The sequence below is a fragment of the Oncorhynchus masou genome, chromosome 16, assembly GCF_036934945.1.
Source record: "Oncorhynchus masou masou isolate Uvic2021 chromosome 16, UVic_Omas_1.1, whole genome shotgun sequence".
Classification (NCBI taxonomy): Eukaryota; Metazoa; Chordata; class Actinopteri; order Salmoniformes; family Salmonidae; genus Oncorhynchus; species Oncorhynchus masou.
Window position 1 is genome coordinate 31,391,867 of NC_088227.1, and position 27,897 is coordinate 31,419,763.

At 43.0% G+C, this 27,897-nt stretch overlaps 1 protein-coding gene across 1 annotated transcript; it reads right to left on the minus strand.

Annotated features, from left to right (window-relative positions):
• Positions 1-93: 93 nt before the first annotated feature.
• On the minus strand, positions 94-18,461 carry LOC135557229 (uncharacterized). Its single transcript, XM_064990433.1, has 9 exons — positions 18,359-18,461; positions 17,772-18,092; positions 17,376-17,654; positions 16,736-16,792; positions 1,805-1,903; positions 1,661-1,689; positions 1,497-1,544; positions 1,289-1,360; positions 94-1,190 (listed from the first exon to the last, which is right to left on the minus strand). Exons 1-9 carry the CDS (start codon positions 18,417-18,419, stop codon positions 1,080-1,082), a joined length of 1,077 nt encoding a protein of 358 aa, XP_064846505.1. The 5' UTR covers positions 18,420-18,461; the 3' UTR covers positions 94-1,079.
• Between the last annotated feature and the right edge of the window lie 9,436 nt (positions 18,462-27,897).

A 27,897-nucleotide genomic window follows, 5' to 3' on the forward strand; every position in this document is an offset into this window, starting at 1 on the left:
GTGGTACAGCATTGGGCCAAAGTCAGATGTATTACCTTGGTCAACACACAGTGCATGTATTTCTACAGTGCCTTCACAAATTATTCGTACCCCTTGACCTTTTCCACATTTTGTTTTTTTACAGCCTGAATTAGAAATGGATTAAAAACAACAAATTATTCTCACAATACCTCATAATGAAAACCTATTTTTAGATATTTTAGCAAACTCATTCACATACAATACCAGTCAGAAGTTTGGAGACACCTTCTCATTCAAGGGTTTTTCCTTATTTTGAATATTTTCTACATTGTAGAATAATAGTGAAGACATCAAAACTATAAAATACCACATATGGAATCATGTAGTAACCAAAACAATATTTTACATTTGAGATTCTTGCAAAGTAGCCACACTCTGGTCTTGTAGTAGAAGTTGTACACACTGAATAGTAGTGTGTAACATTGGGCAGTAATTTTTTATATGTTCACATGCAGTATATTACTGTATAGCCTAGGCTATCAGAGTCAGCATGAATTTGAATCTGAAGCATGCCCTTCTGACTCTCAAACTCTTCCACTTTTCCTGTCTCCCAACTCATTGGTCTATATCAATCTAATATACACATCTTAAAGAGGCAATCAGCAGTTGAAACATTAAGCAATCACACTCTCCACCATTGTTTTGCTGAAAAGCTGAGGGACGGGGCTGGAGAACCACTCTCATAGACAGAGCTATAGATGCAAGGACTGGCCATCCATGATATCAACATTATAGTTTAAACCATATTTTGAGGCTATACATTGTGTTTGTTTACATTTCATTTGTTTACAAACATTGGAGTAAAACAAGCATATATTTTGGGTTCTGATGGGTTATGACAGTTTAACTAAACTCATGAGGCATTTCTACATTTTATTTTTCTAGAGTCAGTGGGTGCATATCATTAATTAATATGTCCAGAAATGGATGTAACTAGTGCAGATTGTCACTTTTAATTAATAGCACAAAAATATATATTCCTAGAACCAAATCAGGTCTGGAATCAGGGTGTGAATGAGAGAGTGTAGTCTTCATGTTGATGTCTTGGCTCCCTGAGGTTACTTGACAGTGGAGTAGACGGAGCTGGGGTCAGCAGGGTTCTCTGTCTCTCTCCCTCTGCCAGAATAGGGCATAACTGAGGCATACATCAATGCATCTTCACCTTGGGCCTACAGAGACAACACACACACAACAAAGTAAAGGCTTTAAACAGTGTGTATGAGGGAGAGTGATACCATTACAATATGTTCAGTATAGTTTATCTTACATCAACTCTCTCAGGGGGATTTTGATTGAAGTGGTCAATGGAGGCATAGGTGATTCTGTCAGCAGGTTGACTCTACAAGGGTCAAAATGGTTATTGAAACATTAATAATTTAAACTGGACATTAGTCTGATTCCATTATAACAACTGGGTCAAATTATGTTTCATATTAATCATGTTTCAAACTCCATTAGAATGTTGATGCACTAACCTTGTCCTCATTGGTTGGTGGGGTGGAGTGGTTTACTGCCTTCAGACCCTTTATCAATTAATAACAAAATGTAAACAATATAATGATAGTGCAAACTCTTGGTGTATTATACTATTATTAAAGTAAAATAACTAACTGTGTTAATTAAGTCACAGTTCACTCACAATGCTGTTATCAGTTGGCACTTGATTCTCTGACAAGAACAAATACAAGAAATCAGAAGAATTTCAATGAAACAACTCTGTCTCCATGTATTACTGTGTAATTAATGCACTCCATTAAACTCAGAGACAAATGTAAGTCCTTACTGTCTCTCCTCCTGCGTACTATGATGACAACAGCAGTGACACACACCGCTGCTGCCAAAGCCACTCCTACAGTCACCACGAGGAAGAGGTTCTGAGAGCCTGAGACGACCACAGGGGAGAAGGGTCTGGTTAGTGGGGGACCTTACAGCAGGCCCCCTCCTGATGGTGGAGAGAAACATCTACGTTTTAAAGTTCATTTCCTGCAATTATACACATTTTTCTGTGTGGTGGAGAGAAAACGTTGCCGTTTTAAAGGCCCAGTGCAGTCAAAAACATGATTTGCTGTGTTTTATATAAACTCAGCAAAAAGAAACGTTCTCTCACTGTCAACTGTGTTTATTTTCAGCAAACTTAACATGTGTAAATATTTGTATGAACATAACAAGATTCAACAACTGAGACACAAACTGAACAAGTTCCACAGTAAACAACAGAAATGGATTAATGTGTCCCTGATCGAAGGCGGGGTCAAAATCAAAAGTAAGTGCATCTCCTCCTCATGGACTGCACCATGTTTGCCAGTTCTTGCTGTGAGATGTTACCCTACTCTTCCACCAAGGCACCTGCAAGATCCCGGACATTTCTGGGGGGAATGGCCCTAGCCCTCAACCTCCGATCCAACAGGTCCCAGACATGCTCAATGGGACTGAGCTCTGTGCTCTTCGCTGGCCATGGCAGAACACTGACATTCCTGTCTTACAGGAAATCACGCACAGAACGAGCAGTATTTCTGGTGGCATTGTCATGCTGGTAATGTCAGGATGAGCCTGCAGGAAGGGTACTACATGAGGGAGGAGGATGTCTTCCGAGTAACGCACAGTATTGAGATTGCCTACAATAACAACAAGCTCAGTCCGATGATGCTGTGACACACCGCCCCAGACCATGATGGACCCTCCACCTACAAATCGATCCTGCTCCAGAGTACAGGCCTCGGTGTAACACTCATTCCTTCGACAATGAACGTGAAACCGACCATCACCCCTGGTGAGACAAAACCGCGACTCGTCAGTGAAGAGAACTTTCTTTTAGTCCAATCTGGTCCAGCGATGGTGGCTTTGTGCCCATCGACTTCGGCGATGTCATCTACAAAATTGCCTCCAACACTCTACTCAGCAAACTAGATGCAGTTTATCACAGTGCCATCCGTTTTGTCACTAAAGCACCTTATACCACCCACCACTGCGACTTGTATGCTCTAGTCGGCTGGCCCTCGCTACATATTCGTCGCCAGACCCACTGGCTCCAGGTCATCTACAAGTCCATGCTAGGTAAAGCTCCACCTTATCTCAGTTCACTGGTCACGATGGCAACACCCATCCGTAGCACGCGCTCCAGCAGGTGTATCTCACTGATCATCCCTAAAGCCAACACCTCATTTGGCCGCCTTTCGTTCCAGTACTCTGCTGCCTGTGACTGGAACGAATTGCAAAAATCCCTGAAGTTGGAGACTTTTATCTCCCTCACCAACTTCAAACATGTGCTATCTGAGCAGCTAACCGATCGCTGCAGCTGTACATAGTCTATTGGTAAATAACCCACCCATTTTCACCTACCTCATCCCCACACTGTTTTTATTTATTTACTTTTCTGCTCTTTTGCACACCAGTATCTCTACCTGTACATGACCATCTGATCATTTATCACTCCAGTGCTAATCTGCAAAATTGTAATTATTCGCCTACCTCCTCATGCCTTTTGCACACAATGTATATAGACTCGCCTTTTTTGTACTGTGTTATTGACTTGTTAATTGTTTACTCCATGTGTAACTCTGTGTTGTCTGTTCACACTGCTAAGCTTTATCTTGGCCAGGTCGCAGTTGCAAATGAGAACTTGTTCTCAACTAGCCTACCTGGTTAAATAAAGGTGAAATAAAAAAATAAATCAAAAGGTGACGTTGTTGCCGGTGATGTCTGTTGAGGACCTTACAATAGGCCTACAAGCCCTCAGTCCAGCCTCTCTCAGCCTATTGCGGACAGTCTGAGCACTGATGGAGGGATTGTGCGTTCCTGGTGTAACTCGGGCAGTTGGTGTTGCCTTCCTGTACTTGTCCCACAGGTGTGATGTTCGGGTGTACCCATCCTGTGCAGGTTTTGTTACACGTGGTCTGCCACTGTCCGTCCTGTCTCCCTGTAGCACTGTCTTAGGCGTCTCACAGTACTGACATTGCAATTTATTGCCCTGGCCACATCTGCAGTCATCATGCCTCCTTGCAGCATGTCTAAGGCACGTTCACGCAGATGAGCAAGGAGCCTGGGCATCTTTTGTTTGGTGTTTTTCAGAGACAGTCGAAAGCTCTTTTTAGTGTCCTAAGCTTTCATAACTGTGACCTTAATTGCCTAACGTCTGTAAACTGTTAGTGTCTTAACGGCCGTTCCACAGGTGCATGTTCATTAATTGTTTATGGTTCATTGAAAAAGCATGGGATACAGTGTTTTAACAGATGAGATGTAGTCGTTGTTTGTGTGAGAAAGCTGTTGTTCGTATGTTTATGTTTGTATCTCATGTGTAAAATATATATATATTTATTCCTATTATTATTAAAATGAAAGATAGCCTGACATTTCTGCCTGTGTTTGGTCGGATACTTTTAGCCTTCCATAATGACATCACCATGCTGTAAAATAGTTAATAGACAGAGTTCCAAACCTTTCTGCTAATAGTAGACGTTTTTCAGTTTGTCCCTCCCCTCTCACACCACTTCCAGACAGTTTATTCAAAATTGTTGCTTGGGAAATAGCTCTTTGCTAAGAAGCTGTTTTTGTTTATTTAAATTGAATTTAAAATAATCACAGTAAGGTAAATAATTGATACCCATAAATTATTTGATATTGAGATAATAATTATTATAATAATAACAGCTGCATTTAGCACCTTTAATATCAATTTCTGTCCGTTTTGCAGCAAATTTTAAGCAATTTTACCCATTTTGCCATGGGGTGGAGAGACAATTTTTTTCAGCTACAATTCTACACATTTTATAATGACATGCCATGTTAATTGGATATCTGGGTGAGAATGACTAACAAAATGAATGGGGGCCCCCTATTCAGCCATGATTACTAACTACTTATCTAAAACGTGTTAGCTCAGTAACTGACATAACAAGAGAGGGGTCTGGTTTAGTTGAGAACCAGAGAGGGCTGTTTACTTGCACGTCATTTAGCAGAAACGGACATCAGCGTTTCACAGACAAGCAGAAATTCACACAGGAAGAGAGAAGTGTGAAGTAGAGGAGGCTTATAGCTTAGTGGTTAAGAGCTTTGGGCCAGTAACAGAGAGGTGGTTTTGCAGTAGAGGCTGTACTCCCTAGCCTGAGTACAGTCTCTTTAGCTAATCCACTACCTGTACTTCATGTCATATGACATCTTCAAATATGAACATTCTATCATTAATGAGCATGAGGAGGACAGAGAATTGATCCTGATTACATTGCCCTCGCAGCTATCCTCCAATCACAACGATTATGCAAATATTGGAACTCCATCACTTTTTTCCTCCACAGAACACAGTTGGCATCTGGTTGCTAAGCAACCTTTTTTGTTTGTACATTCTCAAACTAAAATTCTCAAACTAAAATACATACTGATGGATTCGACTTCTGCTTTACTTGCCGACTGCAGCGCGCTGGTAGCAAACTTGCCAGAGTAGTTATAATCTCCATCCGGCACTGTCGGAAGAGGACTGGCCACCCCATATATGCTCTCTCTAATTCTCTCTTTCTTTCTCTCTCTCAGAGGATCTGAGCCCTAGGACCATGCCCCAGGACTACCTGATATGATGACTCCTTGCTGTCCCCAGTCCACCTGACCGTGCTGCTACTCCAGTTTCAACTGTTCTGCCTTATTATTATTCTACCATGCTGGTCATTTATGAACATTTGAACATCTTGGCCATGTTCTGTTATACTCTCCACCCGGCACAGCCAGAAGAGGACTGGCCACCCCACATAGCCTGGTTCCTCTCTAGGTTTCTTCCTAGGTTTTGGCCTTTCTAGGGAGTTTTCCTAGCCACCGTGCTTCTACACCTGCATTGCTTGCTATTTGGGGTTTTAGGCTGGGTTTCTGTACAGCACTTTGAGATATCAGCTGATGTACGAAGGGCTATATAAATACATTTTATTTCATTTCATTTGATTTTGATTTAAATCATTTGAAAGAGTCAATTTATAGAGCATAAAAGTCAAGTAAACAAGTGTGTGTGTGTAATTTTATATTTATTTCATTCAAGTATCGATAATGTAGTTCTGTTGTGATAATGACGTTAGTTGTGTTGTGTCAGAGTTAAGGCCTGGGCCGTCCACCAAGTCAATACCTGTAACGATTATGATAAAATATAGGCTACATAACTATAAAACGTTGGTGAGCATCCACACGAGATGAAAGTTGATCATGTATCGTTCTACAGTCCTACTCCTGTCAGTCGACTGATCAACGCATCCTACTGCAGAGCTGCCTATATAAACAGGACCTTTCACAAGGATTCTTAACACACAGATACTGGTTCAGGCCATTCAGTACTTTCATGGTGTGTTCATTGTCATAGTGACAACTGCAAATAATACTTCAATGTACATGTAGGACTAATGAAAAATAATATAGTAACTTGTATTTAAATGTAGCAATTAAAATCATCTTTTACAGCATGTTGTTGTATCGTTGTTCAAGTGGTTTGCAAGTGATTTCCATTTTTCTAGTGGTTGTCAATTCCTTTGGTTCTTCTTTTTCACTGTGAACATTTCTGCATGTCCTGTGAAACTATTTGCAATTCATCAGTGCAACAATGTTATCATGACTGGCCAAATGGGATCACACCAACCCACTCTCTCCTCAACATGCATTTTCTATGCTGTAGGCTTGTTTCACATTCAGGAATCAGCAAGAGCAAGCCTGCTTTATAGTATAAACAATGATACAAATAAATATCATATAGCTTTTGTAGCCTATAGCTTTTCCTGGGATTTCACGAGAAGAGGAATGGCCTATTCTGGAGAGGCTTGAGTAGCCTGTTGCCTATGGAAACAGCTGGAAGAGAGAGGCAAGTGATGTGTAGCTGAAGTAAAAAGCGAAATATTAGCTAGATATTAGGCCATTCACTAGCTAAATATTAGGACTACAGGCTAAATATTTACCTGTCAGAGTGCAAGAAAAATAAGTTAACAGATTATGAAATGACAGCACAGAGTTACACATGGGATAAACAAATGTAGTCAATAACACAATAGAAAAATGCTTATACAGTGTGTGCAAATGTAGTAAGGCAATAAATAGGCCATAGTGGCAAAATAATTACAATTTAGCAATGAAACACTGAAGTGATCGAAGTGCAGAAGATGATTGTGCACGTAAAGATACTGGAGTGCAAAGGAGAAAAACAAGAACAATATGGGGATAAGGAGTTGGGTGGGCTATTTACAGATGGGCTGTATACAGGTGCAATGACCGGTAAGCTGCTCTGACAGCTGATGCTTAAAGTTAGTGAGGGAGATATGTCTCCAGCTTCAGTGATTTTTGCAATTCATTCCCGTCATTGGCAGCAAAGAACTGGAAGGATAGGCGGACAAACGAGGAGTTGCTTTGGGGATGACCAGTGAAATATGCCTTATTTCCCGCATGCTGGGTGGGTGGGTGCGGCTATGATGACCAGTGAGCTGAGATAAGGCGGGGCTTTATCTAGCAAAGACTTATAGATGACCTGGAGCCATTGGGTTTGGCAATGAATATGAAGTGAGGGCCAGCCAACGAGAACATACAGATCACAGTGGCGGATTGTATATGGGGCTTTGGTGACAAAACGGATGGCACTGTGATAGACTGCATCCAATTTGCTGAGTAGAGTGTTGGAGGCTATTTTGAAAATGACATCGCCGAAGTCAAGGATCGGTAGGATATTCCATTTTACGAGGGTATGTTTGGCAGCATGAGTGAAGGATGCTTTGAGGCGAAATGGGAAGCTGATTGGGAAGATGGGAAGATTTAATTTTGGATTGGAGATGCTTAATGTAAGTCTGGAAGGAGAGTTTACAGTCAAACCAGACACATAGAATATGTGGACAACTACAAATACCTAAGTCAGAACCTGCCAGAGTAGTGATGATGGACGGGCGGGCGGGTGCAGGCAGCGATCTGTTGAAGAGCATGCATATAGTTTTACTTGTATTTAAGAGCAGTTGGAGGTCACAGAAGGATGTTGTATGGAGTGTTGTATGGCATGGAAGCTCGTCTGGAGGTTTGTTAACACAGTGTCAACTGGACACAGGCAATGAGGCAGTGATTACTGAGATCCTGGTTGAGGACAGAAGAGGTGTATTTAAAGGGCAGGTTGGTCAGGATGAGATCTATGAGGGTGCCCGTGTTCACTGATTTAGGGTTTTACCTGGTAGGTTTGTGTGAGATTGAGGGCATCTAGCTTAAATTGTAAGATGGCCGGGGTGTTAAGCATATCCCAGTATAGGTCACCTAACAGTACAAACTCTGAAGATAAATGGGGGGCAATTAAATCAAATATGGTGTCCAGGCCACCGCTGAGGGGGTCTATAACAAGTGAGAGACTTATTTCTGCAAAGGTGGATTTTTAAAGTAGAAGCTCAAACTGTTTGGGCACAGACCTGGATAGCATGACAGAACTCTGCAGTCTAACTCTGCAGTATATTGCAACTCCACCCCCTTTGGCAGTTCTATCTTGGTGTAAAATGTTGTAGTTGGGGATGGAAATTTCAGAGTTTTTGTTGATCTTCTGATGTTAACATGCATGAAACCAAAGAGTGGTGCTGGGGGCTACAGGGCCTGAGTTAACCTCTAAATCACCAGAGGAACAGAGGAGGAGTAGGATAAGGGTACGAATAAAGGCTATAAGAACTGGTTGTCTACTGCGTTGGGGACAGCGAAGAAAAGGAGCAGATTTCTGGGCATGGTAGAATCGATTCAGGGCATAATGTACAGACAATGGTATGGTAGGATGTGAGTACAGTGGAGATAAACATAGGCGTTTCGAGAGAGGTTTCGTCTCTGGAGGCACCAGTTAAGCCAGGTGAGGTCTCTGCATGTGTGTGGGGTGGGACAAAAGAGCTATCTAAGGCATTATGAGCAGGACTGAGGGTCTACATTGAAATAGAACAATAAGAACTAGCCAAGACCGCAGTAGCTAAGGCATATTGACATTAGAGAGAGGCATATAGCAATCACAGGTGTTGATCAGGAGAGCTAAGACAACAACGGGTAAATGGCGATGAATGGGAAGAGCGGGTCAGTTAGGTACAAACAGGACCTGAGTTCGAGGCTGGGGCCGACAGGTAAACAAAATGAGGTACCGTGTTATTGAAACAGTCCTGGGTTAGAATAAGACAATAATCACTAACCAAAACAGCTATAGACAAGAGCTATTTACATAAGGGAGAAGCATGTGTAGCCGAGTGATCATAGGGTCCAATGAGTAGCACGAGGTGAGTCAGGGAGCCAATTCAGTAGCCGCTGCTACGCTAGGCGAGCTGGAGACAAAGCGATTCAGACAGCTAGCAGGCCGGGGCTAGCAGATGGGCATCAGGCGATGTCGCAACGGAAGAGCCGGTTAAACCACCTCGGACGGTTTCGTCGGCAAACCAGTCGAAATGGATCCCCGGGGCTCCGTGTCGGCAGTAAAATGGTCCAGGCCGATTGACAAAAGAGGTATTGTAGAATAATTCATCATGCTCTTTCTCATGCATTTCAAAGTTGATGGTACAACAAAAATACAAAAAAATGTTTTATCTAATGTGTCATATTCTCCTACATTCCTTTCACATTTCCACAAGCTACAAAGTGTTTCCTTTCAATTGGTGTCAAGTATATGCATATCCTTACTTCAGGGCCTGAGCTACAGGCAGTTGGACTTGGGTTAGTCATTTTAGACGAAAATAGAAAAAAAGGGTTGGATCCTGAAGTGGCTCGGAAAGGAGGAAACTCACAATGGATCAACAACATTGTAGTTACCACAGAGTACTAACCTAAATGACAGAGTGAAGAAAAGGAAGCCTGTACAGGAAGAAAACATCCCAAAACATGCATCTTGTTTGCAATAAGGCACTAAAGTAAAACTTCAAGAAATGTGGCAAAGAAATTACCTTCATGCCCTGAATACAAAGCATTATGTTTTGGGCACATCCAACACATCTCTGAGTAACACTCTTCATATTATCAAAAACATTGTGGTGGCTTCATCATGTTATGGGTATGCTTGTCATCAGCAAAGACTAGGAAGATTTTTTGGGGAAAAAGAAACAAAATATAGCTCAGCACAGGGAAAATCCTAGAGGAAAACCTGGTTGTCTGCTTTCCAACAGACTCTGAAAGACACATTCACCTTCCTGCAGTTATTTACAGTTGAAGTCGGAAGTCTACATAAACCTTTGCCAAATATATTTAAACTCAGTTTTTCACAATTCCTAACATTTAATCCTAGTAAAAATGCCCTGTCTTAGGTCAGATAGGATCACCACTTTATTTTAAGAATGTGAAATGTCAGAATAATAGTAGAGAGAATTATTTATTTAAGCTTTTATTTCTTTCATCACATTACCAAAAGGTCAGAAGTTGACATACACTCAATTAGTATTTGGTATCATTGCCTTTAAATTGTTTAACTTGGGTCAAACATTTCGGGTAGCCTTCCACAAGCTTCCCACAATAAGTTGGGTGAATTTTGGCCCATTCTTCCTGACAGAGTTGGTGAAACTTGGGTCAGGTTTGTATGCCTCCTTGCTTGCACACACGGTTTCAGTGTGTCCACTCCAATACCTTGACTTTGTTGTGCTTAAGCCATTTTGCCACAACTTTGGAAGTATGCTTGGGGTCATTGTCCATTTGGAAGACCCATTTGCGACCAAGATTTAACTTCCTGACTGATGTTTTGAGATGTTGCTTCAAAATATCCACATAATTTTCTTTCCTCATGATGCCATCTATTTTGTGAAGTGCACCAGTCCAACCTGCAGCAAAGCACCCCCACAACATGATGTTGTCACGCCAGTGCTTCAAGGTTGGGATGGTGTTCTTCGGCTTGCAAGCATCCCCCTTTTTCCTCCAAACATAAAGGTCATTATGGCCAAACAGTTACATTTTTGTTTCATCAGACCAGAGGACATTTCAACAAAAAGTATGATCATTGGCCCAATGTGCAGCTGCAATCTGTAGTCTGTCTTTTTTATGGTGGTTTTGGAGCAGTGGCTTCTTCCATGCTGAGAGGCCTTTCAGGTTATGTCGATATAGGACTCGTTTACCTGTGGATATAGATACTGTTGTACCTGTTTCCTCCAGCATCTTCACAGGGTCCTTTGCTGTTGTTCTGGGATTGAACAGGCAGTGTTGAGGATCAGCGGGGTGGAGATGTTGTTGCCTACCCTCACCACCTGGGGGCGGCCCATCAGGAAGTCCAGTACCCAGTTGCACAGGGCGGGGCGGGGTCGAGACCCATGGTCTTGCATACTATTGTTTGTACAGATGAACGTGATACCTTCAGACATTTGGACATTTCTCCCAAGGATGAACCAGACTTGTGGAGGTCTCTAATTGTCCAAATGTCTTGGCTGATTTCTTTTGATTTTCCAATGATGTCAAACAAAGAGGCACTGAGTTTGAAGGTAGACCTTGAAATAAATCCACAGGGACCCTTCCATTTGACTCAAATGATGTCAATTAGCCTATCAGAAGCTTCTAAAGCCATGACATCATGGAATCTGGAATTTTCAAAGCTGTTTAAAGGCACAGTCAACTTAGTTTGATTTCTGATCCACTGGACTTGTGATACAGTGAATTATAAGTGAAATAATCTGTCTGTAAACAATTGTTGGAAAAATGACTTGTGTCATGCACAAAGTAGATGTCCTAACCGACTTGCAAAAACTATAGTTTGCTAACGAGAAATTTGTGGAGTGGTTGAAAAAGAAGTTTTAATGACTCCAACCTAAGTGTATGTAAACTTCCCACTTCAACTGTAAATGAGATAATTACAACCAGGAATACAACTTTCCGAAGTGGATCCTTTGTTCGAACCTCCACCCTGGACATGGAATCTTATCCCAGAGACCGACCCAAAACAACGCGGTCGCCGCAGGAGAGGCAGACGGAGCGGCCTACTGGTCAAACTTAGAAGGCCAGCACACAATCCACCACTTCCGAGCATATTACTGGCCAATGTCCAAACTCTAGAGAACAAGGTGGATGAAATTAGGGCACAAGTTGCCTTCCAGAGAGACATCAGAGATTGTAACATTCTCTGTTTCACGGAAACATGGGATATATTGTCAGAGTCGGTACAGCCACCTGGTTTCTTCACGCATCGCGCCAACAGAAACAAACATCTCTATGGTAAGAAGAAGGGCAGGGGTGTATGCCTTGTGATTAACGACTCATGGTGTAATCATAACAACATACAGGAACTCAAGTCCTTTTGTTCACCTGACCTAGAATTCCTTACAATCAAATGCCGACCGCATTATCTACCAAGAGAATTATCTTCGATTAAAGTCACAGCCGTGTATATTCCCCCCAATGCAAAGTGGAAACCATATATCCTGAGGCTGCATTTATTGTAGCTGGGATTTTAACAAAGCTAATCTGAGAACAAAGCTTCCTAAATTCTATCAGCATATAGAATGCGCAACATTATGGTAGCATCTGATGGAATCCTGGACCATTGCTACTCTAACTTCCGTGATGCATACAAAGCCCTCCCCCACCCTCCCTTCGGCAAATCTGAATATGACTCCATTTTGTTGCTCCCAGCCTATAGACAAAAACTAAAACAGGAAACGCCCGTGCTCAGGTCCATCCAACGCTGGTCTAACCAATCGGATTTAAGATTGCTTCGATCACGTGGACTGGGATATGTTCCGGATATTCTCAGACAACAACATTGATGTATAGGCTAACTCGGTGAGAGAGTTTATTTGCAAGTGCATCGGTGATGCTGTACCCACTGTGACTATTAAAACCTCCCCTAACCAGAAACCGTGGATTGATGGCAGCATTAGCGCAAAACTGGACGCGTGAACCACCGCTTTTAAATTATGGCAAGGCAACTGGAAACATGACCAAATACAAACAGTGGAGCTATTCCCTCCGCAAAGCAATTAAACAAGTAAAGCGTCAGTTTAGAGACAAAGTAGAGTCACTATTCAATGGCTCAAACACGAGATGTATGTGGCTGGGTCCACAGTCAATCACTGATTACAAAAAGAAAACCTGTCCCGTCGTGGACATCAACATCTCACTCTCAGACAAATTAAACAACTTCTTTGCTCGCTTTGAGGACAATACAGTGCCACTGACACGGCCCACTCCCAAAGCCTGTGGGCTCTCCTTCACCGTGGCCAATGTGAGTAAAACATTTAAATGTTTTAACCTTCGCAAGGCTGCCGGCTAAGATGGCATCCCTAGCCGCTTCCTCAGAGCATGCACAGAACAGCTGGCTGGTGTGTTTACGGACATATTAAATCAATCCCTATCCCAGTCTGCTGTGCCCACATGCTTCAAGATGGCTACCATTGTACCTGTTTGCAAGAAAGCTAAGGTAACTGAACTAAATGACTATTGCCCCGTAGCACTCACTTCTGTCATCATGTAGTGCTTTGAGAGACTAGTCAAGGATCATATCACCTCCCCCCTACCTGATAAGCCAGAACCACTCCAATTTGCTTACTGCCCTAATAGGTCCAGAGACGATGCAATCGCTATCACACTGCACACTGGCCTATCCCATCTGGACAAGTGGAATACCTATGTAAGAATGCTGTTCATTGACTACAGCTCAGCATTTAACACCATAGTACTCTCCAAACTGGTCATCAAGCTTGAGACCCTGGGTCTTGACCCCGCCCTGTGTAACTGGGTCCTGGACTTTCTGATGGTGGTGGTGAGGGTAGGAAACAACATCTCCATCCCGCTGATCCTCAACACTGGGGCCCCACAAGGGTGCGTTCTCAGCTCCCCGCTGTAGTCTCTGTTCACCCATGACTGCGTGGCCATGTACGCCTCCAACTCAAATATCAAGTTTGCAGACGACATTACAGTAGTAGGCTTGATTACCAAGAACGACAAGACAGCCTACAGGGAAGAGGTAAGGGCCCTTGGAGTGTGGTGTCAGGAAAATAAACTCTCACTCAACGTCTACAAAACAAAGGAGATGATCGTGCACTTCAGGATGCAGCAGAGGGAGCATCCCCCCATCCAAATCGACGGGACAGCAGTGGAGAAGGTGGAAAGTTTTACGTTCCTTGGCTTTCACATCACGGACAAACTGAAATGGTCCACCCACACAGACAGCGTGGTGAAGAAGGCGCAAAAGTGCCTCTTCCACCTCAGGAGGCTGAAGAAATTTGGCTTGTCACCTAAAACCCTCATAAACTTCTACAGATGGACAATTGAAAGCATCCTGTCGGGCTGTCGGGCTCCGGCCACAACATTAAGGCTCTCCAGAGGGTGGTGCAGTCTGCACAACGCATCACCGGGGGCAAACTACCTGCCCTCCAGGACACCTACACCACCCGATGTCACAGGCAGGCCAAAAAGAACATAAAGAACAACAACCACCCGAAATACTGCCTGTTCACCCCGCTATCATCCAGAAGGTCGAGGTCAGTACAGGTGCATCAAAGCTGGGACCAAGAGTCTAAAAAACAGCTTCTATCTCAAGGCCAGACTGTTAAACAGTTCTCACTAACATACAGTGGCTGCTGCCAACATATTGATTATTTCATAGTTTTGATGTCTTTACTATTATTCTACAATGTAGAAAATAGCAAAAATAGAGAAAAACCTTCGGATGAGCAGCAGTGCCCAAACCTTTGACGGGCACTGTATGTAGTAAATAAGTAAAGAACCACAGGTATTAAGTAGAACGTGTGATGTAGTGATAAATAGTAAATTAGTGGGATTGGCGCCATTTGGTAGCAACTATAAACAATTGCATAAGAAGACCTAATATAAATTGATGTACTCGTGACTCGACTTGTGACTCAGACTTGGAGTCACTCTCGACGGACTGAAAAACAACTTCTATCTCAAGGCCATCAGGCTGTTAAACAGCCACCACTAACATTGAGTGGCTGCTGCCAACATACTGACTCAACTCCAGCCACTGTAATACATTTAATAAATTGATTTAATAAAGGTATCACTAGTCACTTTAAATAATGGCACTTTAATAATGTCTACACATCCTACATTACTCATCTCATATGTATATACTGTATTCTACACCATCTACTGCATCTTGCCTGTGCCGCATGGCCATCGCTCATCCATATATTTATATGTACATATTCTTAATCCTTCCTTTACACTTGTGTGTACAAGGTAGTTGTTGTGAAATTGTTAGATTACTTGTTAGATATTACTACATGGTCAGAACTAGAAGCACAAGCATTTCATTTGTTTTGAGATTTGTTTTGATTGAAGTCACCTTGTCTGAGAGAGAATTACACGGTTATCAAACCATCATGCCAGAGTAAGCCTACAGGAAACACAGCCCTTATTTGAAGTGCATTTCATATCCCCTACGGGAGAAATGAATGGTGGAAAAAGGATTGGAACCATTTCCGTGTTTGACCACTAGGTTTAATGGGTAGGATGACTCATACTGTGCTACTCTATTGAATGCTGATATTCCCGAAAGGCCAATCTCTTTGGCAATGACAAGGAGTGGCAAGGAATGGAACGTTAGCTAAAGAGACTGGTACTTAGCCTATGTACTCCCTGCATAGTAGTTGAAAACAAACAAGGTGACCACTTTTCATGAATAATTGTAGCGGCTGTCGTTGGTGGAAGAAGGTGAGGACCAAGGTGCAGCTTGGTAAGTGTTCATGATTTTTAATATAATCAAAACTGAACACTAAACAAAAATAATAACTAGGAAGAACGAACAAATGAAACAGTCCTGTCGAGTGAAAACACAAAGCAGAAAGCAAACACCCACGAAACACAGGTGGAAAAAGGCTACCTAAATATGATTCTCAATCAAAGACAACTAACGACACCTGCCTCTGATTGAGAACCATACCAGGCCAAACTCAAAAAGCCAACATAGAAAAACGAACATAGACAACCCACCCAACCCACGCCCTGACCATACTAAAACAAAAGACAAAACAAAGGAACTAAGGTCAGAACGTGACAATAATGGTGACATCAGAGTACAGAATGGATCCACATCCACTGACTCTGTGTTGCCTATAGAGTTTCCTCTACTCAATCTACTAAATCTTTCTCTACAACAACTTCTGAATCACGAGACAAGCAGTACTTCCTATAAATAAGTTTGGGGCTGTTATGGTCCTGAGTGGTTGTCTTGACAGGATTCAGAGTTGTCCCATCAGAACCATCTGAAAAATATTCATTCAAGTGTCTTGACTTTGGTCGATTTTTTAGACATTTTTTATAACCCAGTCTGAAGAATGAGGGACCAGCGCATCTGACCCAACATTTGGGAAACACTACTTTACAGGAACAGTACTCATTTATGTATCTAGATGGCACATGGAAGATGTACTATTTCTGATTGAATTTTTCCTGAGGCGTTGAAGGTGACATCACCACCATCTTCTGTGCCCTTTAATATCTAGTTCAGGAGGAGAAAAACATCCTCTTTTAAATAACTCTTCATCATCAGACACATACAGTAGAGTGCAGGGTGCTTTTTCACTCATCACTGATATCAGGAGTTGATATCAAGTTTAGCACTGGCGTGGGATGTTACATAGACAAGCAGGGATTCATATGGGAACAGAGAAGTGTGAAATGCACCAAAGCAAATGTGAAGATCAAAACATAAGTTAGACTGCATATACTGTATATGCTTTGTGTTGACCAAGGTAATACATCTGACTTTGGCCCCATGCTGTACCACTCATACAATCTACAATACAACTGAGAAGGGAAATAGTATTAAATACAATACCAGCAGAAGATGGGGAGGTGGTTGACAAGGCTGGTCTTGTAGTAGAGGCTGTACTTCCTGGATAGTAGTTGAAAACAGAGTGACCACTTTTCATTGGTGAATACTGGTGTCATCACAGTACAGAATGGATCCACAACTCACTCTGTGTTGCCTGTAGAGTTCTCTACTCAATCTGTTACATCTTTCTCTAATCCAATGTCTAGAGCACAAGACAAGCAGTACTTCCTATTAATACGTTTGGGCCTGTTTTTACATGACCAGTCTTATACTGTTGTGGGGTACTGCTAGTTGTCTTGACGGGAATTAGAGAACTTACAGATAAAACATTTACTATATCTGCACACATCATACAGATGGGAGTATTTTACCTGGGACAGTAGAGATGACATCACTATCAGTGGTCTTTTTAGCAATATCTAATTCAGTAGGAGATGAACATCCTCTTTTAGTTTATTAAATAACCCATCATCATCATCACCATCATCATCATCAGACACAGCAGTAGTATTCAGATCAAATTCATCATCAATCACTAATATCACAAATACCAGGAGAAAGGATCAGGTTTGATATTAAATTTAATATCATCACAGATCTTGTGAACTTATTCATTTTATAAGAGCATAACAAGAACACATACCTGAGAACGTGGAGGTGAAGTCAATGGAGATCTTCACGTCTCCCTTTTCAGTCAGCGTGCACGTCCACTTCCTGTTGTTGTCCTTCTTCTGGAGTGTCACAGTCAGAGTGATGTCACAGGAAGAATCCTGTGTGTCCTGGGCATTAGTACCTGTTTTAGGGACCCAGCTGAGACTAAATCTTGACTGGTACGTTCCAAGTTGCTTATAGTAGAGCAGAGAACAGTGTAATGTCATATTTACATTAGGCTTCAGATCTGTCACTGCTGTGGTAGAGGAGACTGAGAAAGAGAAAAAGGTATACAGTATTTGTTGGTTGTTTTCACATTACATATGATTATTAACACCACACTTATACACAGTAACATTTCAACTCTGATTTAAACAGTAATACTCACTAGTTAGAACAGACAGATGAACAGGAGCATCACCTCCATGTTGTGGTCCTGTCTCTGTAAGGTATTGTTGACAGATGTAGAGTCCAACATCCTCAGCTCTGACATCACTAACATGTAGAGAACAGTTAGACCCCACACTCAGTCTGTCTGTCTGGTCAGCTTTGATCTTCCCCAATGTGACCACTTCAATAGCAACAGTAGATCCATCTCTGTTATAGATCCATGTAGTAGAGGAGCAGTTTGGATAAACCACATTGTTACACGGCAGACTGACATCATCTCCCACTCTGGAGAACATAGAGAGAGTTTCTCCACTGACACCTGGAAGGAGCATGACATCAGATAATTATTAACTGGTAATACAGATGATATTATATTTCATAGGTTTTCTTATTGATATTCTTCAGTGTGAATAATAGTGTAATATACTGTCTATTATACAATAGTGAAGATAAGAGTAAACAGATACACAACAGAAACGTCATCATAATATTAGTCAAATGTAAACTGAACTAGTTTGGCCGTGTGAAATAAATGTGTTCTATGATCTCTAATGACATATTCTTACTCTCTCTCCTCTGTCTTACCTGTTAGCAGGTACAAAACGGTCACAAGCAATCCCAAAAATGATTGAGGGATGTCAGCCATGATCCTCTCTCTCTCTCTGCTCTGTCTCTGTGTATATCTCTCTCTCTATCTCTCTGTCTCTCTCTGCTCTGTTTCTGTCTCTTTCCTCTTTCAGAGTGTCTCAGCACTATGAGTTTCTCACCATACAGCAGCATCTCTATTCATCACTATAGCATCACTTCCTCAAAGTGGTCATGGTTTTAATCTAGTTTCTGACACCTTGGTGAGAATCCTCCAGCTCACCAGCAGTTGAAGGCTGTCATGACTGTCCTGATCAGGTCAGGTTACAGGAGACCACAACCCTACTGATTATCTCTCAACCCCAACAGAGGAGGAGAGATCTAGGGGTCTGAAGATGTGGGGGGTTTTATGGCCCCTCACTCCTCTGGTAAATCTCAGGCCACAGACAAATTCCTTTGTCCTGTTACTATGGAGAACCATCATTTTTGTTCTGTTATTAAAGGTTAATAGATGACGTTATTACGAAAATGTTGTAATGTGAAGGGTTTTCCTAGTATATGTCTGATGTTTATACATTGTACGTTGTATGGAAAATATCCAAATCAAAGAGAATGTTTTGGGGAAGATGACATATTAAGTTAGTCTAAAATTGTTTTTGAGTAAAATCTGGACCTTGCCTCATTAACTTGGTATGCCCAGAGAATTGCCCTAAAGGAGGCTACGCCCACTTCTGACCCAAGGGCATAAAACCTGTGAGTATAGAATTTACATGAGGACTAAGTGACCCCAGCTGCAGCAGGGCCTGAAAAAGTCAACGAACCCAGAACGCAACGCAAGCTTGAGGACAAAGAAATATTTTTCTACTCAAGCAACGAATGAGTTGCTGTGTCTAAGCGGGTGAATTCAAGTCGAAACATCTAGCCTCCATCTCCCATCGAATCGTGGTATCTAAAGGGTTTCATTCCTATGCTGTGAGCTCTGAGCTACAGAGCTGTCTGTCCTCAAAAGGCCCCTTCCAGAGAAAAGGGTACTGAGGGTACAGACTCCTAAGCCAAAAAGGACACTGACACCGGGAGGACGAGCAGGGAGGTGCGCAGGAGAAGTGCGTCATCGAACAGCGGAACGGTCCACGCAGAGAATCCTCGGAGATCATCCCCACGTAATTACGTCATTATATTCTGACTTATAAGAGCGGCAGTTTGGGGAAAGGCTAGGGTTAGAATAGCATAGCTGACAAATTCACCCAAATTTATATTTCTCTTGTGTACTTTATTTTTTCTCTCTCTTTTGAAATTCGACGTCCAGAACGAGATTGTTAGAGGCAACTGGTTAATTAGCAGCTGTTGTAAAAAACGATATTCTGAGACTCTTTGAGTTGATTTTGGAAATAGAAACTGAATAAAAACTAGTTTTCCCATGGTGCCCCAGGTTAATGAGTTAATAATTGCTTGATTGAGTTAATCACGTAATTAGAAACTTGTAGTCATTCGATGAGCAACAGTCGTCACATTAACTAATACAACGTCACGACAAGGCCTTCTACACATGTATGAGAGCCTGTATTAGTGATGCAGGGATTTGGCATTAATGTGGTCATATTCAAGTGGTGGTCAGTGCCGTTTAATTGGATGATTCATTCATATTCCAGTCACCCAGCTCAGAGTAACATTGATAAGTTTATGCTACTACATGATACCAGAATGAATACACCCCTGATCACATGCAAATACAGGTCACTTTCATCGTACCGTAAACAAACAGCATGATCACTTTGCTTGTTAATTCCTTCTCACATCTCCACTCTCTTCCTCTCACCTTTTCCCTTCGCTTGTGGGATCCAGTGCAAAACACATCAGCTGTCTGATAGGTTGGCGGACGTCTTTCGGAAGTTGTCATAGTTACTGTGGAAGAGGGTGAGTACCATAAGCCTCTTAGGTTTTGTATGTTATGTTTCTACATATGTACCAATTTGTTCTAAACCTGTCAAGGACTGAAGTGAACATCCAATCACGTTCCTGTAATACCAGGGTATATTCCTCTTACCAGCTTATTGAAGCAGCACATAACTGTGTTTGTAAAGAATCAGTATAAAAAAGGACAGATGAGTGAATTTCAAACGTTAGAGAGGTGAATGTAACTGCAACCAATGATGTAGATGTACACAGAATAATGAATAGTAATGTCTATATCTGCAACTGGTCCTTCTTTCAGTGGGTCTTTCAGCTCAGACCACCTCTGTTTTTCTGATACTGAGTAAAGAGAGAGAGAAATAAGTCATAGTGATGGGTTGTCTTTTCATTTTACCACAGAATATTATCTCACCCTAAAAATAACATATCTGGTCATTTCACACCTTCAAAAAAAGTAGAAAACAACACAAAGATACCGCAGAAACAGTGGCCTATATTGTTTCTATGGGAATTGACATAGAGACACTGTTTTAGGGGTTTTACTAGATGGTATTGCTAGATCGTATACAGCTATGGATTGAAATTACTTTTTCGTAGCAGGTTAGGAGAACTTACGTAGCAGGTTAGGAGAATTAGGATATGGTTAGGAAAAGGGTTAGGGTTAGCTAAAATGCTCTCCAAACCTGCTGAGAAAAGACACTTCCGTCAATAGCTGTACTCCTAGTTACAAACTGTTTTTCGCTGTTGAGTTTGATGTATATGTAAATATTTCCATTGTTATAAACGTGAATGTAACTGCAGTTAATGATGTACATAAACAGAATAATAAGTATGTCTATGTCTGCAGCTGGTCCTTCTTTCAGTGGTTATTTCAGCTCAGACCACTTCTGTTTTTCTGAGACTGAGCAGAGAGAGAAATAGATAATGAGAGAAGGAGAGAGGAGATGAGAGTAGAGAAGATGAGAGGTGAGTACAGGAGAGAGCAGATGAGAGAGAGGAGAGCAGAGTAACAGAGAGAGAAGAGTAAAACAGAGTAGAGGAGAGAGAGAGGAGATGAGAGTAGAGGAGAGTAGACGAGAGATGAGGGCAGAGGAGAGAGGAATGTAGAGGAGAGAGGAGAGTAGAGGAGAGCAGAGGAGAGAGGAGAATAGTGGAGAGAGCAGAGTATAGGATAGAGGAGAGTATAACAGAGTAAAGGAGAAAGGAGAGTAGAGGAGAGAGGAGAATAGAGAGGAGTATGAGAGAGGAGTGGAGAGAAGAGGAGGGTATCTGAGAGAGTAGAGGAGGGGAGAGAGGAGAGTAGAGGAGAGACGAGAGAGGAAAGCAGAGGAGAGAGGACAGTAGAGGAGAGAGCAGAAAGCAGAGGAGAGAGGACAGTAGAGGAGAGAGCAGAAAGGAGAGGAGAAAGGAGAGTCGAGAGGAGGGGAGAGGAGAGGAGAGAAGAGGAGAGCGAAGATTAGAGGAGAGAGTACAGGAGAGTGGAGATTAGAGTAGAGGAGAGGGGAGGAGAGTAGAGGGGAAAGCATAGTAGAGGAGAGAGGAGAGGAAAGAGGATAGAATAGGATAGGAGAGCAGAGTTGAAGAGAAAGAAGTGTAGAGCAGAGGAGTGGAGGAGAGAGGAGAAGAGAGGAGAGCTTGTTATATGAGAGGAGAGAACTGGAGAGAGTAGAGCAGAGCAGAGTAGTGGAGAGAGGGGAGAGGAGTGAGGAGAGGAGAGAGGATAGGAGAAAGGAGATGAGCGAGGAGAGCAGAGTAAAAGAGAGAGGAGAGTAGAACTGAGTACAGGCGAGAGGAGAGAAGAGGAGAGAGGAGAGGAGAGGGCAGAAGAGAGAGGAAAATAGTGCAGAGTAGAGAAGAGAAGAGGAGTGTAGAGGGGAGAGCAGAGGAGAGAGGAGATGAGATGAGATGAGGAGAGGGTTAAGGATTGTAGAGAGAGGAGAGGAGATGAGAGAGGAGAGTTGAGAAGTGTAGAGGCCAGAGTAGAAGAAAGAGAAGAGAAGAGAGGACAGGATAACAGAGGAGATAGGAGAGTAGAGTAGATAGGAGAGTACAGAGTAATAGATTAGAGTAGAGCAGAGGAGTGTTGATGTGTGTGTAGACTAGTGTCCTGAATAAAGACTCAGCATCGTTTCCTTGTCTTCTTCTCTTCTCCAGTATTCTCACTTCTGTTATAAAGACATGAAAAAACACTTCAAAAATAAATGTAAAGTTAATTTTCAGAGGAACAAACAAGAAATAAACATGAATAACATTCAACACTTGGTCAAGGGGTATGAATACACTACTTGAGTTTTAAATAATGTACAATTGAATTCCACTTTGAATAGCAGATGGTGGAGCTTTTTTCTGCAGGGGAGCCTTCTTGATGCTCTGGGGGCGCTATTTCATTTTTGGATGAAAAATGTTCCCGTCTTAAACAAGATATTTTGTCACAAAAAGATGCTCGACTATGCATATAATTGATAGCTTTCGAAAGAAAACACTCTGACGTGTCCAGAACTACCAAGATATTTTCTGTGCGTGCCCTAGAACGTGAGCTTCAGGCAAAACCAAGATGAGACGGCATCCAGGAAATGAGCAGGATTTTTGAGGCTCTGTTTTCCATTGTCTCCTTATATGGCTGTGAATGCGAGAGGAGTAAGTCTGCCCTTTCTGTCGTTTCCCCAAGGTGTCTGCAGCATTGTGACGTATTTGTAGGCAGATCATTGGAAGATTGACCATAAGAGACCACATCTACCAGGTGTCCGCCCGGTGTCCTGCGCCGAAATTGGTGCGCAAAAGTCAGCTGCAAGTATTTTTCCATGGAATTTAGAGAAGAATGCAAGCTTCCACGAACGATATATCAATGAAGAGATATGTGAAAAAACACCTTGAGGATTGATTCCAAACAACGTTTGCCATGTTTCGGTCGATATTATGGAGTTAATTCGGAAAAAGTTTGACGTTGTAGGTGACTGAATTTTCGGTTCGTTTCGGTAGCCAAATGCGATGTACAAAACGGAACGATTTCTCCTACACACAGACGCTTTCAGGAAAAACTGCGCATTTGGTATGTAACTGAGAGTCTCCTCATTGAAAACATCCGAAGCTCTTCAAAGGTAAATGATTTTATTTATTTGGTTATCTGGTTTTTGTGAAAATGTTGCGTGCTAAATGCTACTCAAAATGCTAAGCTAGCTTAGCATACTCTTACACAAATTAGTCAATTTCTATGGTTCAAAAGCATTTTTTGAAAATCTGAGATGACAGTGTTGTTAAGAAAAGGCTAAGCTTGAGAACAGACGCATTATTTTCATTTTATTTGCGATTTTCAGAAATCGTTAACGTTGCGTTATGCTAATGAGCCTGAGGCTTTAGTCACGATCCCGGATCCGGGATGGGGAGTTTCAACATTAATATGGGGACAATAGTTTTTGTGAAATCCCGGTCCTCATCTGGTGGTCCTGTGGCCTCATCCAGGGCAGATAATAGTCTGGCTGGAATAGACTCATCATGGCTGGTTTCCCCTTTGTGGGCGAGTGTGTAGTCAAACTCTGTGTGTGACTCTGGGAAGAACTGCAGGTGAGACTACTGGTGGGACTACTGGTGGGACTACAGTTGGGACTACTGGTGGGACTACTGGTGGGACTACAGGTAAGACTACAGGTGGGACTACTGGTGGGACTTCAGGTGGGACTACAGGTAAGACTACTGGTTAGACAACAGGTATGACTACAGGTGGGACTACAGGTGGGACGACTGGTTAGACTACAGGTGGGACTTCAGGTGGGACTACAGTTGGGACTACTGGTGGGACTACTGGTGGACCTACAGTTGGGACTACTGGTGGGACTACTGGTGGGACTTCAGGTGGGACTACAGGTAAGACTACTGGTTAGACAACAGGTATGACTGCAGGTGGGACTTCAGGTGGGACTACTGGTAAGACTACAGGTGGGACTACAGGTAAGACTACAGGTGGGACTACAGGTGGGACTACAGGTATGACAACAGGTGGGACTACTGGTTAGACTACAGGTGAGACTACAGGTGGGACTACAGGTAAGACTACAGGTGGGACTACAGGTATGACAACAGGTGGGACTACAGGTGGGACAACTGGTTAGACTACAGGTGGGACTACTGGTTAGACTACAGGTGGGACTACAGGTGGGACTACAGGCGGGACTACTGGTTAGACTACAGGTGGGACTATAGGTGGGACTACTTGTTAGACTTCAGGTTAGACTACAGGTGGGACTACAGGTGGGACTACTGGTTAGACTACAGGTGGGACTACTGGTTAAACTACAGGTGGGACTACTGGTTAGACTACAGGTTAGACTACAGGTGGGACTACTGGTTAGACTACAGGTGGGACTACTGGTTAGACTACAGGTGGGACTACTGGTTAGACTACAGGTGGGACTACTGGTTGGACTACAGGTGGGACTACAGGCGGGACTACTGGTTAGACTACAGGTGGGACTATAGGTGGGACTACTGGTTAAACTACAGGTGGGACTACTGGTTAGACTACAGGTTAGACTACAGGTGGGACTACAGGTGGGACTACAGGTGGGACTACTGGTTAGACTACAGGTGGGACTACTGGTTAGACTACAGGTGGGACTACAGCTGAGACTACAAGTGGGACTACAGGTGGGACTACTGGTTAGACTACAGGTGGGACTACTGGTTAGACTACAGGTGGGACTACTGGTTAGACTACAGGTGGGACTACTGGTTAGACTACAGGTGGGACTACAGCTGAGACTACAAGTGGGACTACAGGTGGGACTACTGGTTAGACTACAGGTGGGACTACTGGTTAGACTACAGGTGGGACTACTGGTTAGACTACAGGATGGACTGCAGGTGTGTGAAACAGATCTCGTCCTCCTCCTCTGAGGAGGAGTAGCGAGAAGGATCGGAGGACCAATGCGCCGCGTTGTAAGAGTTCATGATGTAATCTTTAATAACTCAAAATGAACACTGAAATACAAAACAATAAAGTGAATGAACGAAAACCGAAACAGTCCTGTCTGGCGACACACACAAAGACAGAAAATAAACACCCACAACTCAAAAGTGAAACCAGGCTACCGAAGAATGATTCTCAATCAGGGACAACGATTGACAGCTGCCTCTGATTGAGAACCATACTAGGCCGAACACAGAAATCCCAAATTATGGAAAAACAAACATAGACAACCCACCCAACTCACGTCCTGACCATACTAAAACAAAGATATAATAACAGAACTAAGGTCAGAACGTGACAGTGTGACTCTAGGTGGGACTACAGGTGGGACTACAGGTGGGACAACAGGTGAGGCTCATGTTGGAGCTCTAGGTGGGACTACAGCTGGGACTACGGGTGGGACTACAGGTGGGACTACGGGTGGGACTACAGGTGGGACTACAGGTGGGACTACAGGTGGGACTACAGGTGGGACAACAGGTGAGGCTCATGTTGGAGCTCTAGGTGGGACTACAGGTGGGACTACGGGTGGGACTACAGGTGGGACTACAGGTGGGACAACAGGTGAGGCTCCGTGTGGAGCTCTAGGTGTGAATACCTGGTTATCTTGAGCCTGGTCCTTCCTGTCTGCATTCCTCTCTTCATATCATATCTATCCTCCTCCTGTGTCCTCCATTCTTAATTTTCATTGTAATCTCTCTCCTAACTCTTCTTCTACTTCATGAGTTGGTCCTTCTACCTCCTATCTGGCTCCTTCTCCCATTTCCTCATCTACCTCTTGTTGGTATCTCTCCTTTTCTCTCTGACTCTCCCTGGCTCTCTCTTTCAGCTGTGAATGGGACCAGTGGTCCTGAAAAACCTAAATGTCCATGAAACACTATTTGAGACTGCTGCCCCACTTCTCTTCCTGTCCTTCTCAGCCCTCTTTTCTCTCTGAATCTTATCCCTGAGACTACGTCAACTCTGTCTGCAATCTTACTCTAAAAGGGACAGAACAAGCATGTAATTTACTAATTTATGACTAACTTTCATACCATTATTATTCATATTAGACTCACACACCAGCTGACCTAGCTCGTAGTACCAAAGAACAAGTCATCAATCAGAGCTTAAATTTCACTGCACAAAAGTATAGTTTTTACGGTCATATGCAATATAAGCAGTACATTAAGATATTTATCTTTTTCAGTCTCCTCTTCAACACCAGTGAAGCCTGACAGACCAGTAACATTAAGGTGCTCTCTGCTCACATTTGACAGAACTAGAACATGTTCCCCAGGTATTAACCAAGATGTTAGTCTGAGCTGGCTGTGACTGTTGACACGGTTGACAACTCCATTGTGTCCTCCTCCCAGAGCGCTAAGAACCTTGGCGTGATCCTGGACAACACCCTGTCGTTCTCAACCAACATCATGGCGGTGGCCCGTTCCTGTAGGTTCATGCTCTACAACATCCGCAGAGTACGACCCTGCCTCACACAGGAAGCGGCGCAGGTCCTAATCCAGGCACTTGTCATCTCCCGTCTGGATTACTGCAACTCGCTGTTGGCTGGGCTCCCTGCCTGTGCCATTAAACCCCTACAACTCATCCAGAACGCCGCAGCCCGTCTGGTGTTCAACCTTCCCAAGTTCTCTCACGTCACCCCGCTCCTCCGCTCTCTCCACTGGCTTCCAGTTGAAGCTCGCATCCGCTACAAGACCATGGTGCTTGCCTACGGAGCTGTGAGGGGAACGGCACCGCAGTACCTCCAGGCTCTGATCAGGCCCTACACCCAAACAAGGGCACTGCGTTCATCCACCTCTGGCCTGCTCGCCTCCCTACCACTGAGGAAGTACAGTTCCCGCTCAGCCCAGTCAAAACTGTTCGCTGCTCTGGCCCCCCAATGGTGGAACAAACTCTTTCACGACGCCAGGACAGCGGAGTCAATCACCACCTTCCGGAGACACCTGAAACCCCACCTCTTCAAGGAATACCTAGGATAGGATAAGTAATCCTTCTCACCCCCCCCCCCCCTTAAATGATTTAGATGCACTATTGTAAAATGGCTGTTCCACTGGATGTCAGAAGGTGAATTCACCAATTTGTAAGTCGCTCTGGATAAGAGCGTCTGCTAAATGACTTAAATGTAAATGTAAATGGATGATGCAGATTGAGGCAGGTGGTGAGCTTCAGTATATGGTAGCCCTACCATTTGTAAAACACCAAAAAAAGACGTCCTAGAGACATCAGCGCCAGTCCGTGCTTACTGGGGTGTAGTCTACTGTGTCGGCCCACAGTGGAATGTTATGAATGCTCTTCCATGAGGTCGACACACCGTTTGTAAAAACAGGCCTTTGCATTGGCTTTATTAGTCCTGATTCCTGTGACTAATCATTTAGTCTATTTAAGCCCTGAATATCAGCTACCCAACATTATCAGGAGTTCTTCTGAGCCGTTTGCAATATGTTTACACAGCGGGAAATGCAGAAATATTAAATTGTTTACTATAATCAGCTCGTCAAACTTCTGTTCAGCAGATGTCAGTAGCCTGATTGTCAATTCCATATTGTCCATTTTACTTAAACCTGTCCTGTTGTTAGGATATGTTATTTGTTAAAAAGTCAGTGGATTTTTTATTTGATTGGGTGACATTTAGTTTAGGCTTTTTGATCAGAGAAACCTGCAT